General features: G+C 36.4%; 1 protein-coding gene across 6 annotated transcripts in view; it reads left to right on the top strand.

Annotated features, from left to right (window-relative positions):
- The window catches only part of LOC145277037 (epithelial cell-transforming sequence 2 oncogene-like), a 629,231-nt gene that overhangs the window by 527,833 nt on the left and 83,407 nt on the right, over positions 1 to 17,991 (top strand). For all 6 annotated transcript variants that reach the window (XR_013868093.1, XR_013868092.1, XM_080128670.1 and 3 more), the window contains exons 18-20: positions 7,589 to 7,734; positions 13,792 to 13,860; positions 15,594 to 15,818. Coding sequence is in view for 4 of the 6 variants with exons in the window: in XM_080128670.1 (XP_079984796.1) it covers positions 7,589 to 7,734; positions 13,792 to 13,860; positions 15,594 to 15,818 (440 nt within the window). In the remaining 2 variants the exon portion in view is untranslated. The remainder of the gene's footprint in view (positions 1 to 7,588; positions 7,735 to 13,791; positions 13,861 to 15,593; positions 15,819 to 17,991) is intronic.

A 17,991-nucleotide genomic window follows, 5' to 3' on the forward strand; every position in this document is an offset into this window, starting at 1 on the left:
TAATTCCAGCAAAAAAACAACAACAAGCCGTGGTTCTCTCCAGAATGTGCTGCTGCCATTGCACACAAAAATCACTTTTTCCATTGTTTCTAACGTAATCAATGTACTAAAGCCGCTTTCAGGATTGCCAGCACCAACTGTAAAAGAGTAATAAACAATTTGAGAGATTGTATGCTCAGTCTGTCAAGTCCAAAGTAACTGAGCAGCTGCTTGGTTTCCACCAGTTTTTGGCAAATAGCAGAAAGGTCCTGTGGTAATCTCGTCATCAGACACAGCCAAACTCTTTGTCAAGAACTTAGCAGCTAATTCTACCTTATGAGGTCAATGGTGCTAACCGACCATATTTCCTCCTGTATCTGAAAACACGCTATGTGATATACAAATATCTATGTGTGATATTACTAAGCTAATCAAAAATCTTGATTCCAGTAAAGCAACCGGCCCTAATGGCATTTTAATTATACTGCTGCAAAAGCGTCAACCAGAACTAACACTCTGGAAAAGCTCATCAGTATGATTGATATTTGAAAATTCAGGTGATCAATCATCTCCGTCTCAATTCAGACCAATAAGTCTCCTGTGAGCCATGAGTAAGTTGCTGGAATCTGTGTTAATAAAAAAAGTAGTCAACCACCTCAACAAAAATAACCTTCTCAGTGACATGCAATATGGTTTCCATTCTGCTAGATCTACAGCAGATGTGCTAACGGTTATATCTCACAGAATTAGTGAATCTCTCGACAGAGGCTTCATTTCTAAGGCAATTACTCTTGACATATCGAAGGCCTTTGATAGGGTATAGCATAAAAGTCTACTCCACAAGATCTCCAACTATGGTATAGCTATAAATATTCGTACTCATGCAGAGTGATCCGTGCTGAAATAATAACGTTATTATTTAAAAAGCCATTCTTAACATGGGGAGGAGAGGGTGTTTTCTACCTATTCTGTACTTTAACCTTACAATTGAATAAAAAAAAACATATCATAAAACTTTAATTAAACGTGGAAATACGATTTAAAAAATAGTGCGGGTCACTCTCTGCACTGGCACCGAAATAGCTTTTTGATTATTAAACCATTTCTCTCTGGTAGGTTCATAAGAGTGATGGTTGATGGGCAAAAACCAGAAGCTCACAGTATTAATGCTGAAGTCCCTCAGGGGTCCATTCTGGGTCCAACTCTCTCATAGTCTACATCAATGATCTCCCAAATCACATCCTAAGATCATTGGTAGATATTTATGCTGACGACTCTATCATCTATGGTAACACGTAAAAGGCCATAAATGACCAAGTTCTCTCTGATTTCTTCTCCTCTGGCGTGATACATTGGAGAAATAGGTGGCTGGTTCATTTTGATAAAACCAACCTTCTATCTTTACAGCATTAATTCTCTGATCTTCATCTGGCATCAATTGAAATGAATATTGGGAGGCCCCATATTTTGACAAACTTCTGGTTCTGACGTTTACTCTTGATCTGAGATGGAACATGTACATCAAATCTGTTGCCAAGGTTGCTGGAAAAATGGTGGGATCCTTCTACTGCAGTGGTAGATACTTAACTGCTGATTCAATTCTCTACCTATATAAGAGCCAGGTACATCCAGGGATGGAGCGCTTTTTCCACATCTGAGCAGGAACTGTTAGAAGCAGCTTTTCCTGCCTTGATAGAGTTCAAAATAGACTTCGTAGTCTAGTGGAGGATGCTTTTTTCTCTTCCCTGCAACCTCTTTCTCAAAGAAGAAACATTGCGTGCCTGTCTCTGCTTTATCGTTATTTTCATGGCAAGTGCTCGTCTGAGCTCCAATCTATAATCTTCCCTCGCCAAACTTTCATGAAAAATACTCGTCTATCTGAAACCACTATCAATATTTCCCCCCACTCAGAACACATGGAAGGAAGATTTGAGGAATTTGTGTCTGTTGCTGATGTTCCCACCGACAACAAGTGCATCCCTTATTTAAACCCTGTTGATAAGCTGTTAATATATGTGTTACATATTGAAGGGGACAGATCCCAGTAATTAAAGGAACAACGTAAATAAGTTTGAAAACAATATTTGGTAAAAGGAAAAGGCTAGAATCGAACCGAGTATTCCAAAGTTAAAAGTGAATACATAGTGCAATCTCAGGAATTTAGTGAATTGTCCATTGTTTTTAGAAATAACTAAATAATGATAAACCATAGGTCAGAGTTAGGACAAAACAAAACAGTTTAGGAATTTTCTTTGTGTGGCCGAAGGTATGTCAGAAGTCATGTATGTAAATCCAAGTGAGAATATTCACGTGGCTGGAGCACATCTTTGACGTCACAAAAAAAGATATTTGCAATATATTCAGAGGGTCAATTCAGTCAGGAGTAGGGAGTCAAAGAGAGCAGTAAAGTTCGGTCACGGTCGAGTTCGGAGTCAGAGAGAAGAGTTGAGTTAGCTGAAACCCTTTTGGAAGTGACTAGAAAGGGAACCAAGAAAATGTAGAAATCTAAAGGCCGCCGCCGCCACCGCCGTCGTCATCATCGTCGTCATCATCATCATCATCATCATCATCATCTGGTATGAATAAAGCTCATCATATATTTGTTAGTCTTTGTTTGGTCATCTTTCAACCATGAAAGCTAATGTGATTTTTGTGATTCGCTTTTGTAAACGAACTTTATATGAAAAACCCTTCCAAAGTGTTAACTGTCTTCACACCATCATCAATAATGTATTTCCAAGTTTAAAAGTATTGTATTTCACGTGTTCTTCCTCAATAATGTTAACGTTATCCCTCTTTCAATAATGAATGTTCATCACCTATGTGTAATAAGAAATGTCACCACATTCCTAGATGTGATGTACGCAGTATATAAATGTCTCATGTTATCTGTATTATGTCGTCCACCATTATAAATATGTCCCCGATATATACACACCCCGAATACACAACATATGTGCACATACATCAACACTCAATAGATAACGCTAGACTATCACAGATCACAGTTAAGATAAAAGGTATGTGCACTGTTATATATATACACTAGACGAACCACATATCACAAAACGTTAACTACTTATATGTTAACAGAGACTCGTTGCACATACACTGACAATATTGTTCTGCACATACACTGACAATATTGTTATGCACATAAACACCAACTATATTTACACTTCATTCATCTATCTTACACCAGCTCCAGTTTGCTTCAGCTGCAATTTCCTACAGCTTTAACTCCACCTTGTTAGAGCTACAGCTTTTTCAACGCTAGCTACAGCCAACTAGAGTCAATTGCAGCTTTCTTTCTCCTACAGCTGCTATCGAGCCACATCTGTATTTGCTGTGGTCAGTTGTTCAAAATTCGCTTTCCAGTCTGTATAATTATTAACATCTACATTTGTCACTGGTCCAAGATATATACACACTGAGAGCAAGTAAAACACAACACAGTTGATCTATAAAAAAAGTAAATTATTTTTATTTCACACTGACAAGTCAGCTTTTGAATATAAATTATTACTGATGTTTTGACATTCCTGAAGGCATGGGAGGTGGGTGCGTGCTTGGGTCGGATGTTGGTCGTGAAGAAATGTGACAGCCCCACCCCTTCTAACCAACTGCGGCTTTCTCTTTGTGCCGATTTATATAAACATTCTTTTCCTGTTGGAATATCTAATATTTCCCATTGTCTATTATTTCAATCTTTTGACCGATATCCTCTTACATACCCCTGGGTCAGATTATGCATTCCTCACATGATATCCATCTGTGTGTGTGCAACCCACCTGATGTTCTCTTCCCAGAGTCGCCTGTCAATATCCAACACTTTTCAAGACATTTATTTTTCGAACTATTACATGCAAATATGATAAACTATCCTTTTAACAACTAAACTTCATCAACTATTTAGATACCAATGAAGCAACATACAATTTAACATTAAAAAAAACAAGTTGTACTAGCAGACAAGTACGTCAACTAGTTGTCTTATAAAACTACATTTGCAATCTGTTTCTATTTTATTATGTTTTTGTCCTTCCACATTTCAAAAACTAATATGACATAAATAGTGTATTTTTTGTTGTGTTGTTTTTTATCAGTGACATAATCAGAAAGGTCGTCATCACTGTTGAGTGGCAAGGGAGCGACTCATTTAGATGGAGACAAGCAAGAAGTTGTTGATAATGTTATTTGAAGCTGGTTGTAATTACCGACTTTATTTTTCCATTGACCCCAAGGTTAATGACACAAGGAAGCTTCCATTAGAGAGGATGCACTAAGGCATATTCTCTCTCTTTCACCTTTATTTTTCTCTTTTAATGTCTTAGTTTTTATTCTTTAACATATTTTTCATGTTTTATTTGCTTTTTATTATATTTTTGAATTTTGAATTTTTATGCATCATTTTCTGTATTTTCTCTCCATTATTTTTTTAAAAATCTTTTATAATTCCATCCAGTTTTTTGCTTGTAATCTTACATTTCTTTCTTTGTTAGATCCGCCTGCTTATCTTTTCCCATTTCTTTCTTCCATCCTGTTTTCCTTCCTCCCTTTCTGCATTTCTTCCTTCCTACTTTTACCCCCTCCCCCCCGCGTTTCTGTATTTCTTTCATCTTTCCTTCTTTTTGCCTTTTTTCTGTCTTTCCTCCCTGCCAGCTTTTCGTCCTTACTTCCCTTCTTCCTGTCTTCTTTCCTGCCTTTCTTCCTTTCCCGTCTCATGTCATTTCCTTTCTTCTTCCCTTTCTTTCATGCTTTTCTTTCCCCTTGTTTCCAGTCTTTCCTACTTTTCTTCTTGCCTTTTCCATCCTTTACCTTTTCTTCTTGCCTTCCTTACTTCCTCTTCCTACTTTTTCATTGCTTTCTCTTTTCTTTCTTTTTCTTTTCTTTCTTTCTTTCTTTCTTTCTTACCTTCCTCTCTGCCTTTCTCCCTCTTTCCATTCTTTTATTTCTTCTTTACTGCCTTTCTTCCTTCACTTCTTTCGCTTTTCCCCCTCCCTTTCCTGCCTAGCTTTCTCTCTTCCTTAAGATCTTCACTTTTTTCTTGCTTTTCATCTTCCCTTCTTTCCTAAAATTTTGAATGTATACAAGCATCTCTCTAAAAGGCTCCGTCCGTCCGTTCGTCACACTTTAGTCTGAAATAGCAGTTTCACATCTATTAAGAACATCCCTTCTCGTTTCCTTCTCTCCTTGATATAATACAAAATGAGATATTTGTGAGACCCCAATCTTAGAGGCTTGGAGAGTCTTGCGTAACCCCTTAAGTTATCATTTCAGCTTGATCCACTTTAATGCAGAGTTGTAGTACTAATCAGGTTGAAATAGGATTTGTCTTGACATGAATCATGTTAATTTATGATGATGATGATGATGATGATGATGATGATGATGATGATGATGATGATGATCTCTGTAGTAGCATTTGGTATGTGAGAAAATACTTTAGGTATCAAGAACAGAGTTGTTTCTGATGTTATGCTGCATGTATACTGGGGGTTACTACTGCTGACAGTTTCAACAAAAAGTGGGTCCTTGTGGTATCGCCATTGACGTTATAACTGTTGTAGGCCACTATTTAACCTGATCTGAGTCTAGGTGTAATATTCTAAATCCATAAATAACCAGTGAGAAACAAACATTCCTACGAGAGTAATAACATCAATGGTGATACCAGCAGTACCTGTTCTCTGGCAAAACAACATTAATAGCTCACATTAGACCCTCAAAAAACGGGCCCTAACTCTAATTAGGCCCCGTTTTTTAGTGTTTTGTCCAAATGAAATGAAACTTTGGTCATAACTAGTTTATTCTATTCAAAACATCACATCAAAACACTAGACACTTTGGCCTTTTTTTCTCCGTTCTACAGCATATGTTCTAGATGGCCTCCATTTAGCTTCGTGTATTTCTTGAGGTACAGCACAAAGTTGTCCATGACGTTCTTACAGACCAAATTAGTAATGGCTTTCATCTCTTCCCTGATGGCTTCCTTGAGTTTCGTGATGGTTCTGGGTTTACCTGCGTAGACTCTGTTCTTAAGATAGCCCCAAAGAAAAAAATCTGGTGGCTACTTCATTGGGTCTGGAGGACACCCAGAAAACATTTGTCTTGGAGTTCGCCTTTCCATCAAGATGGAAGTGGGCTTCATCTGAGGTCCAAAGGAGGTTAAGGAAACTTGGTGTCTCCTCAATATTCTCGAGTATCTTGACTGCGATAGCCCTCCTCTGCTTCTGGTCTGAGGCTGTAAGGGTCTGCAGCGTCTGTATTCTGTATAGGTAAGTCCTGATATCGTTCACCAGCACTCTCCTGCAAGTCTCACGGGACATACCGAGGGACTGACTTTGCTTAAGCACAGAGCGTTTCGGACTCTGCTGGAGAGACTCTCTCACTCTTTCAACCAGCTCGGCTGGGGGCTTCTTGGGACGTCCTGAGTGGCTTGGACGGTTCTCTCTGGCAGCGTTGAGGTTCTCCACGGTCCCATATTTCTCGAAGTGGTCCACCCAGTTCTGAATTCTGCTTTTGGATGGAGCCTTTTCACATTCGAACTGACACATGCAACTGTCCTGGGTTTTCTTAAATGAGCCTATCTTGCAGTAAAATTTAACATAGTGAATTCTTTGTCCCAGCTCCCACTGGGGTTTTGGTGTACTCACGGTCGTTGATTCTGTCATGTCCTGTAAAATAAGAGCAATCGGTAAATAAATAATGGAGATATCGCATAAAGTGTACACGGGCCCGTTTATTTTTTGGTCACCGATGATACATGCAACACAGCATCAGAAATAAATCTGTTCCTAATATCTAAACTACTTTCCTACACAGCATTTCCAGGGACATGCCCTGGGTGATGAAAACAAAGTTTCTGGCCACGGTTATGTTCTCTAGCGTGGTTTCAAGTGAGCGCCACATCATGCCATCTCACATCTTTGAATTTGGCTCGAAAGTCAACACCGAAGTATACTTGGATGTGCTGAAAAGTGTGATTCTCCCCTGATGTAATCAAGTGGCCGTTAGCAAAACCTGGGTCTGGCAGGACTCGGCACCGACCCACAAGTCCAAAGAGACCCAAGCTTGGCTTCAGAAAAAGTGCTACGACTTTGTACACTTTTCTCACTGTCCCCCCCCCCCTCCTCCCGGCCTGAACCTGCTGGACAACTTCGTTTGGTCATACATCAAGATCATCACCAACATGACCTCCCACAACACCAAAGCCAGCCTGATCACCATTATCTGTCAAGTATTCATTGAGTTCCTACCGGTGCTTGAGGTTGGAGGCAGTTACATTGAATAGATGTAAGCTCTACTACATAATCTTGTACTGAATTAGTTTTTTTAATAAAACTTTTGAAATAAAACTGTAGTGTTATTTCGTTAGGGTGACACTTTTATCGCTCCACCCTGTACTTTAAATTAAAGCATACCAGACAGACAAAGTCTCTCGTAAGAATTTGTGGACATTTTTTATCCTAATACATTTTTATCCTAATACATTTTCACGTGAATGTTTTTCCCTTTTAAGATTTTCCAAGTGTATTTTATTTGTTTACAAATTCATTTGCATCATGCGGTTTGTCTTTTTAAGATGCATTTTCTTTATTGCCTATAGAGTGCTGAAGACTTTGCTGTGCAACCCGACAAGCGGACCTGCGTGTGCAGGGAGATACTTGCATCTGAAATGGATTTTGTGCACTTGCTGGCTGGACTGAAGCGAGTATTTTTCAAGCCGCTCTCATCTGCACTCGCTTCTAACAGGTACCTATCAAAATCGCTGCAACCAAAAATAAAAATTAAAAAGTAGAAATTGAAACAAGAATAATAATTAAAAAAAAAAATAGGAAAATGTTGTCCAAACTTGCATACAAAGGATGTTCTATAAGTAAAAGTCCTGACCCACTTCATATAGTCATAGAGTAACGAAACTTGGCCCAGGAAGCTCCCAGAGTTACACGTTTCTCGCATAATTTAATGCTACTCTGGAGATCGTTTTTGTAGACCACCCAACGTTTATCCTCCAACCATGGTGTGACTTTGGAAATCAAGGCTGCATTATAGAGGAAACGCCTTCCTTTCAAAACTACTTCATGGTTGGGAAGAGGTGAAAGTCAGGGTATAAGATCACAAGATTAGGGGGATGCACATTACGGACCAAAATATCTTCTCCCAGGAAAAGATACAAGTGTTTTCAATTCATTGACTTTAACTTATAGGTTTCATTCAGTGTAATCAGTCTTTTGAAAAACATTGACTCTTCTTGACACATCTGCAAATTAATCCTTGGACACTCAATCTGTTAATGTTTCTGGAAAGGTGCCAAAAACGTGAGAATCTGTCTGGTAGACACTTTCTTCATATGCAAATGAATCATATTTTCTACAGACCCTGTACTAATCCTGAACTTTTGGGCTTTTTAGTAAATAGTCAGGCATTGATCTTCCAAAATGGCAGCCTGGACTTAACTAAGAGATGTCTCATTAGTGGCAGATAGGAAGACGACAAAGTTTGGGAGTTGTTTTCACAAATTTCTAGCCATGTTTGAATTCACAATGCCAGTGTTTTTCAAGATTAAATGATAACGTGTCATTATTATATAGTTCTTTCATTGTCTCCTGTAGTGGTTGTCCTTCCAAATACAAAAAACAGATTACTGTGCAATTTCACACCTAACTCACTTTAAGCATCTGTAAATCAGAAATCACAATTATTTCATAGCTGTAATTTGTCACATAACCCATAGATATATGAATCATTACACATGTAAAATTTCAGCTAGATCAGAAAACTGAAACTGGAAATGAGTCAGGGACATTACTTACTAAACGCCCCTCATAGCCTTGACCAGTTTTTTAACTGTGTATTGTGTAGTCGTTTCAGCTGATTACTTCGTTGCTACGTCATAAATTATTATGAAGGTCAGAATGCTAAGCATATAATCTTGATGGATAATTATATGACAACAATAGACATTAAATTTTTGCTGGGTTCTAAACTGTATGTAACATTGAATGATTTATTTTTTAGATCTGCTGGAGTGCGAGAAAATCATCAATTCTGCTAAATATTTCAATATTACATGAAGGATTCCTACCAATATTCTCAAGTGGTAAAATCAACTTCCTATTTATGGATGACGAGCTCCTTGTCACTCTGCTAGGGCAAAACAACATTGGTTGAGCAAAAATGGGATTAATAAACTTCCATGGTCAACTCAGTCACCGGATATAAACTCAATTGAAAACCTTGGGGCATATTAGACCGGAACCTTCACAAAAAGAAATAGAAGCCATCTTCTAAGTTTGAACTTTTAGCATTATTGCGTCAGACATGGCAAGAAATTCCTCAAGATAACAAGAACAAGAGACAAGGCGTTATTTTGGAAGTACCTGTAAATAAATGTCTGTTGTTTCAACTGGAAAAAAGAGTTAATCAAATTCATTGTATCTTTTTCCTTGGGACTGTTTTTAATGCTAGGATCCTTCGTCACCTGATTAATGCCATGCGTAAAAGGATCCTAGCATTAAAAACAGCAAAGGGAACGTCAACCAAGTATTAGTAATTAAATTTGTGACCTTTTAGTTTTGATTTTGTTCGGTAAATTATATTTTTATTGAAATAAACTGTCTCTGTGGTTGTCCATTCTTTTCTTTCATGTCTGTGTATACAGAGGGAGCTGAGTTACAGTGTAGTATTATTCAAGGTGATATTGTGTACTGAATCCTATAGTATCACTAAATAAAAAACATATCTTCTTATTTAAACCATGAGTGAAATGTGGTCATCACATGTCGATACTCAGGCCCCACACATTGTATGCAGACAGTCCCAAGGAAAAAGATACAAGGAATTTGATTTAATCTTTTTTCCAGTTGAAACAACAGATGTCTATTTACAGGTACTTCCAAAATAAAGCCTTGTCTCTTATTCAAAAGTCTTCTCATACTTTAATGTGTTTAACACGACTCTGCAGTGTCGAACACATGATATTCTGTCTTTGTTCAGCAATGTTGACGACATGTCTTTTCTTGTCGCTCTCAGCCACATGTGTAACACGTCTATTTACTGTCCTCTTTCAGGCAACGTTTTTCTTTTTGTTATCCTTTTTTTTCTTCTTCCTCCCTGTGACGTCAGCTCGCACATAGCTCGGTCATTTGCATATGTTGGCTGTTGCTGCTGCTGCAATTTGTGTGTTCACACATTGTAATATGAGCAGCTGTAGCAAAAAAAAAAACAAAAAAAAATCCGTGCACCCTTGGGTAACAAATATTTCCAAATATTATGCTGAAACAATATCAAGCATGTCTTACAAACAAGAGTTACTAAATAAAAATGAATTGCATCCTTGAATGCAGTATTTAGAAATGACTTTAAATCAGTTAAAAATAACAAACCTTTTAATAGACGTTTTGAAACGAATATCAGTTGAAATAATCAAATGAATGTCAAATATATTTTCATTGAACCAATAACCAATATCAAACGTTGAACACCCATCCATTTCAATGAGTTGGGTCATAATAAGGAATGATTCTATTAACTGCAAGGATTCGAATACAATTACGTGACTTACCGGTCATGAAAAGACTTTTATTGGTTCCAGTAAATGACTTGATAACACATTATCAGCCCTCATTACTCTGTAGCATACCCGATTCAAGAAATGGATAATAGATGTTTCAATGTCAAATAAAATGGAAGACTTAATTAGAAAAATGCCATCACATAGAGGTATTTACAAATAAGAATTCATGAAAATACACTAATTAAGATACCATGGCTTAGTTTTTATGAGTTTTGCCTTCTCTAAAATAGGGTTACATTTTGATAGTTGGGCATGTTGTTTCAAAAGAATCTCTTCTGCTGTTGATAGCTATATTAGAACGGAACATAAACTTAAGAGTCGATGAAGATAATCGTATAGCCATTCGTGAGGAATAGCATTTGTGGCTGTCTAAAGCATTGTGTATATCGAATGTGAAGCATTTAACGAAACATTTTCAAATTGATTTGTAGGTAGGCATTGTCTTTTGACTTTGCTTGCCATAGTTTCCCATTATACCTTTCACATTAGCCATTTCTTTGAGGATTATATGCAGTGGTTCAGCTGCTTGAAATTCTGTGTCAGATAGAACTGGAGCACCTGTTCGAATGCATGTACAATGGTATGGCACAGATGACAAAGAGTTGGATAAGGCATTTGATAACATTTTGCAATGCAATATCATGACAAGCAAAAGTAAAGTGAAAACGAGGATATTTGTCTATTACTATAAGTAGAAACTGGTTAAGAGAAGATGGTATGTATTTTTAGTGAATGCTACTTTCTTATTGTATAGTAGATTTATTATAGGCAGAGCATCAGGTTGATAAAATGACGCATATAGTGCAGGCACTAATTACTAGGGTTATGATAAGAGAATAATTTTTCACTATTTTGACTCTCGAGTATATATCCGTTAATATCTTATATGTTTTTAGATAGAGTGATGCGGTTCTCGATTGATTAACTGTGTCTTACTGTGTCGGATATATACTCGAGAGTCAAAACAATGATAAGAATATTCTCTTGTCATAGCCCTAGTAATTACCTTTTTTGCATTCTGTACATAACATAGGGTGAATAAGAGAGTTGTGTAATTTCTCTAAGATATTCAAACTTACAGTAGAACAATAAGTTCTAGATAATATGTCAGAAATATATTTATAAGAAATGTGAAGTGACGTCATGTTAAGTAATACTTCCATTTAAGTATGCATTGCTTCTACAAAAGCCTGGGCTTCCTTTAACATAAAAAAAAGTTTTTTTGTTCATGTTATTCAATGTCCTCGAAAAGAAATCTACAGATCTACAAGATCGGTTCAAAAAAGGTTGCAATAATGTGGCATAAAACATCTGCCGTCGCAGTTACTACTACGTTTTTTGCTTAAGCTTTAATGTGTAGTGGTTGCATTTGTGAGATATGAAGAAACTGAATAGAGCTCTTGTACAAATATTTATTCTCCATTACAAATGAAGAAAAGAATTACTTCTTTTATTTGCTTCATTTTACTTTACTCAAAGTTCTCAGAAATTCAAAAAAAGATCCCTTCTTGGGCTAACACTTGATTTCTAGATGAGATACATAGTTAATCGAATATTCCATAGTTCTTTTTTACCATTTAACCCTGAATTAGTAAAAAAGTTGAGAATATCATTTTCCTCTTTGCAATTAACCATTCAAACGTGTAATATTATATCTTTTTTGTGGCATCTTGGTATTACTGGCTCCGAGAACAAGAATTCGTCTAGTCTGGTGGAGAATTCAACTTCGTGCTGTTACTTGAGATAACATCACTTGAGGAAGGTGTTCCATTCATTGTAAAAAACAGTATGGGTTAGCCACATCGAGATTTTATTTGAGCAGCGAACACTATCCTGTTTTGAATATTAAGTCAGGGTTTACTTGTAGGGAAAAGTATTCTCATGCCAGGTTGTTGTGACAAACTCCAATACAGAAAGAACTTAGACACGTGAAGACAGTGTCAAGTAGGCATGCAAGTTCTCTATAATGTGCAAATGGACATTACTGTCCACATTTCTCTGAGGCAAGAGAGTTCACCAAAGCAAGAGTTACTTTCCTTTGAATATGTTCTCTAAATGAAAACGTTGGGTTGTATAAAGCTAGTTGAAAGAGGGCTCACTTATTCTGAATGCTTAGCAATTCATTAGGAATAATAAAAGAATATCTGCAATGCATGATGAATAGAATTAATATCACAAAGTTGTTTCAGTAATCAAAGTCTCTCAGGTTTTGTTTTGATTGCAGCCTTAGACTAGAATGTAGACTAGAATGTTTACAGAATAGTTAGAGAGAGAGAGAGAGAGAGAGAGAGAGAGAGAGAGAGAGAGAGAGAGAGAGAGAGCATTTATTATGATTCAGAATTAAATTGAACTTCTCGACCGCTGAGAATGGTCATGCTATAACAATCTTTTATCAATATCTTCCACAAATATAAAGTTTTGAAAAGAAACTTAGCTCATGGAAATTCCCTTCGATATTAGGTGGAGGACAAAAATGTATGTGCTCCCTACATATTATTTTTCCATCTTTGATAAAAATGAAATATAATGATGCAAATATACTGTTATATGATTATATAAGTCTGCATACAAAATCCTTGGGAGAATTTGTGAACAAACAAACAGACTTAAACTATGTTTCTGAATTGTAAAGATGAAAATTGATAATTAGTATCATTTGAATTATTTAGACTACTGTTCTCATCTTGAGTGTTATTTTCACAATGTTCTTGTTGATGTGAACAATGACACGTAGTGCATAAAGTACTTGGTAAAATTCAAGTGTAAGCTACAATATTTGGGAGGTTGGAGGTTAAATTCCCAGTGTATGCAACACTCGAAAATACAATTGTAAATTCATTAGGACTTCTATGCAGTCATAAATGATGGAACGTGAGCATACTACCCCCACATGTGCTAAATAAAGTTTCTGTTTGAAATTCCATGCAGATTCCGGAGTTCAACAGAAAGATTACATCAGTCGAAACGTTTAAAATAACGCTAAAAATGAAGACAATAGTCTGAATAATCAAAATCATATGGATTGAAACTACTTTTATATATGACTCGACTTAATGTAGGAATACAAGAATCTGCAATATTCTGGACAAGTTTTAATAGCCATGAATAGACCTAGAGATAGCGACTCTAGTGATCAACTATAAACCAACTATCTTTCTAAACGTAAGCGTAATGTTTAGGCAGATATCCTCAGAATTCTTCATTTGATATTAATAAAAGACTTTTTTTTTCAGAGCCATCATCAGTCTGCAAAATGTAGAGATCATCTTCACAGATATCCTCACCATTCACAAAATCCATAAGTAAGTAGCCAGACTCGTTCATTTCGTTTTCATGAGAAATCGACCTGCATCAAGTGTAATGAGTTATGGAGTGAGTATTGCATGAAGAGAAATGATATGATAATAATATGGATGTTTAATATGAATCTTAAAGACAGGCTTAGATCTGATGACCTCAGAGGAAGATTAAATCTGGATTGTACGTGGGGATGAGTGCAGAAATGAAGACTTTGTTGGTTTGGTCACACTAAAAGAATGGATGGAATTCTTAAGTTAAAAGAAACAAAATAGTTGAAATAGGGATGAACAGGGTCAACTGGCAGGGTAATAGTAATGGAAAATATGAGAGGAGAAAATAAGGATGACTGTGAGAGAAAAAGAAATAATGACTTAGCGAGAGATAGGTTAGCTTGGAAGTCAGTTTCTGAAAGCTGTCCATTATTATTGAAATAAATGATGTTAGGTGGAAATTCTTTTAAATTGCTAATAAAAACAGGTGGATTAAGGATTATTGGAATAAAAATGGAACTGAATATGATAAAATATACATAGAATGTTGAGGTCTCCAGGTGCACAGAGACTTTCTAAAATTCGGTAAGGATTTCTTTCCATGCACATCTTGCTGTATACTCTCAACTCAAGATACCAGCATAAATATGGCCTCACAATAGTCACTTCCATCTCAGCAGCAATTTTTTCGTCTGAATAACAGTAAAAAAGGATAAGATTCATTGAATAAACACATTTTTTCTTTTCAGATTATCTTCATCTTTTACAAATTGCATCGATTTCAATGAATGCATCAGTTTTTGATTTCATGTAATGAAAAAAATCCTTTTTTTTCTCTATTGGTCCCTGAGTATGCATCCAAAAGGGCATCCAATCTATACAAAAAATTTTGCCTCACTTAACACCATCCAACACATTCAAGGATGTAAAGCAGGCATCAAACCGAAAATGATGATAATGATTGTTGTTGTTGTTGAGTATCATTCATTCATTTCGAATGATGATGATGATGATGATGATGATGATGATGATGATGATGATGATTGTTTTTAATTCAAACCACATTCCCCCAATGAATGATAATTGAAAGACGATTTACTAAGCGAAGACGATTTAGTAATATCATATAATATCATGCATCAAATCTGTTGCCAAAATCGCTGGAAAAATGATTGGATCACTCTACCTCTCCAGTAGGTGCATCTCACTGCCGATGCAATCCTCTATCTGTATAAGAGCTAGGTATGCTCTAAAATGAAATGCTGTTGTCACATCTAGGTAGGATCTGGTTGGTGTGCCTTATCCAGCCTTGATAGAGTTCCAAACTGGCTTTGAATGATGCCCTTCTCTCTTCCCTGCAATCTCATTCCTATAGAAGAGCTGTTGCGAGCCTGTCTTGTCTCTATTGTTATTTTCATGGAAATAGCTCGACTGAACACCAATCTATAGTTCCCCCATGCCAAACTTTCGCAAAAAACACTTGACTAGTGACAACCACTATAAACAATTTCCCCCACTCTCTATCTGTGCCTAAATGTAAATGCAGATTCCATGAACAGAGCTTCTTTCCTAGAATTGTCTGCCTTTGGAACACTAATAAGTGGTGACTCCTAAGAAAAAAATTATATTTAAATAGACAATTTACAGACGGCTAAAACCAATATGGAAATAGAGTTGTAAGAAATATGAAAATATATATCTTTTGATCTTGTACAAGAATCTACAAAATCATCCTTTTTTTTCAGGGAATTGTGTGAAAATCTTACGAACCGTTTTGCTGATTGGAATGGAATCACAAGTTGTCTTGGAGATATTTTCATGAAATTCACTGGCCGACTTCAGGCATATGTTAATCTGATCAATAATTTTGATGCTATTCTACGCTGCATTGATAGAGTCATGGAATCAGTGCCAATGTTTCGTGCCTTCCTTTGTCGACATATGAGGAGACCTGAAGTAAAAATGATGACGTAAGTAATTTTTTAAGTAATTCAATGGAATATTTTCGATACTGCAAATACCTTGGAGACAAGAACTCATTTCTGAATTGGTAGTTATGGTTCATTGATGGTGATTACACCACAAAATAAAAATAAGCAGATTACAACACTAAATTCAATTAAGTCATTTACATATTGATACCTAGTACTTTTAACATACGCATCTACATGTGTCATGGCTTCCTTCTATCCTGTATTATCTACTATAAAGGAGGATAGAAGGTGATAACATACTACAAAATATTTATCTAATTAATCTGGTTAATGTAGTGTCAGAATATATCTGGTTATTACAATGGTTCTGCAGTATCCTTATAGGAGTTTATGACATATTTCTATTGTATGGACGCCTGATAAGTCATGTGTGGAGTAAGTATTGCTGCCACATCTGGGCTGGTGCAGCCACATTTGATCTCTTTTTTTAGATGGCATCTGAAAAAGTCTGCAATCTAATAGTTCCTGCACGATCAACCAAGCTTCAAGCCGTGTCCCATCGCCTCGAGTCATTCACGCTGAACGTCCAAAGAGTGCACAGCAGCAATATCTGAAGATGCCGTTGTGGAATTTCCACAGGTCCCACTAGTTATTTTTATTATTATTTATTTTTTTTGCTAAAGTGTCACGATGTATCAAAGTTAAACGTTACTCGATCAAAGAAAAGAATTAATGGGAAGGAATGATTATCAAGTGAATGGCATTCCAGTTGAGGTTCTGACCATGACAATCAGTCCAATAGAAACTGAACTGCTTCAGCAGCCTTTTAGCTCTCAGGTTCAGACAAATCTTTTGGGTAGCCCTAGGAGGTCCACTCTCCCAAATCTTGTCCCATGGCTTTCGAGGAGAGCAAATTTATCACTTGTTGCCTGAGGCGCCCTCAATGGGGAATGCCGACAGAATTACTTGAATTTATTTTTGCAAGACCAGAGTGCTCCTCCTTTGGGGACGCTGGCTTATTTATCCCATTTTCCGATCTTGTGTCACATCGTTTCATGGAAGAAAAAGTAACTAGCAAGATTGATTATCAGTTGAAACATGAAGAATATTATAAAAAAATTGATTAATAAAATTTAATTACATTACTTATTTGAACGGTTTATGATTGGTATTTGCTGACATTGAATGCAAAGACTATTATGTTGAAATCAACAGGGGAAAAAATTATCTGGTTTGTAAAGTTCACGCTGTTAAATTGACTGTTAGCCTACTTTCGTGGGAGTGCAGTCTGAATCACCTAAAACGAAACAGTTTGTCTTGAAGTTGATTTAAGAAATCAAAACACTGAAACGGAAATGGAAAATGAAACGAAAGAAAATGAAATAGTGTTTTCTTTTTATTATATTTTTAAAATATTTATTTATTTATTTGTATATTTTGGTGCTTATGCATTCATTTTTTTAAATAGTATTTTCAAATTTAATTCAAGGTGAAAGTACAAAATAGTTATAAAACACCATCCAACTGTTAAAAATGGCTTTCTAAATAATAACATTATTATTTCAGTGCTGTAACTTAAATGAATAAGTACGATTTTTTAGTTATTTTTAATTATTTTGCCAAATATTTTGTCTAAAAATTCAGGAAGGAGTATCTTAGAAGAGTGAAACTAATTGCAAAGTCGAAACTGTATGGAGGAAACCTAATGAAAGCGGTGAATGCATGGGTAGTCAGTGTTTTGAGATACAGTGCGGGAATTATAGAATGGTCTGACAAGGAGTTGCATGCCATGGATATCAAAACAAGAAAAGTTTTAGCAATGTTTGGTATATTCCACATTTGAAGTAGCATAGCGAGGCTGTATCAAAAGAGGAAAGACGGTGGGAGAGGATTGAAAAGTGTAAAAGATTGTGTTAGAACTGAGGAGATGTCATTGAAGGGGCATGTGGTTAGAAGTGAGGAGTGGATGCTTAAGGTTGTGGCCAATGAAGTGAAGGTATGTGAAATGAAGGTATGTGAAATGAAGGCTGATTATGTGAAACGTATGGCTAGATAAAGGGTAGAGGAACTGGCTAGGAAGAAAATGCAGGGAAACACAAGAGCAGGCATTAGGAACACGATTGTTTAAACAAGTGGTTCTAGGAGAGGAAGCTGCTGCAGAATGTTGGATTTGTGGTAAGACCTCAGAGTCAATTGCACATCTTTCAGC

This window comes from Euprymna scolopes, chromosome 5, assembly GCF_053919585.1.
Source record: "Euprymna scolopes isolate OS-2025 chromosome 5, ASM5391958v1, whole genome shotgun sequence".
NCBI classification, from domain to species: domain Eukaryota; kingdom Metazoa; phylum Mollusca; class Cephalopoda; order Sepiida; family Sepiolidae; genus Euprymna; species Euprymna scolopes.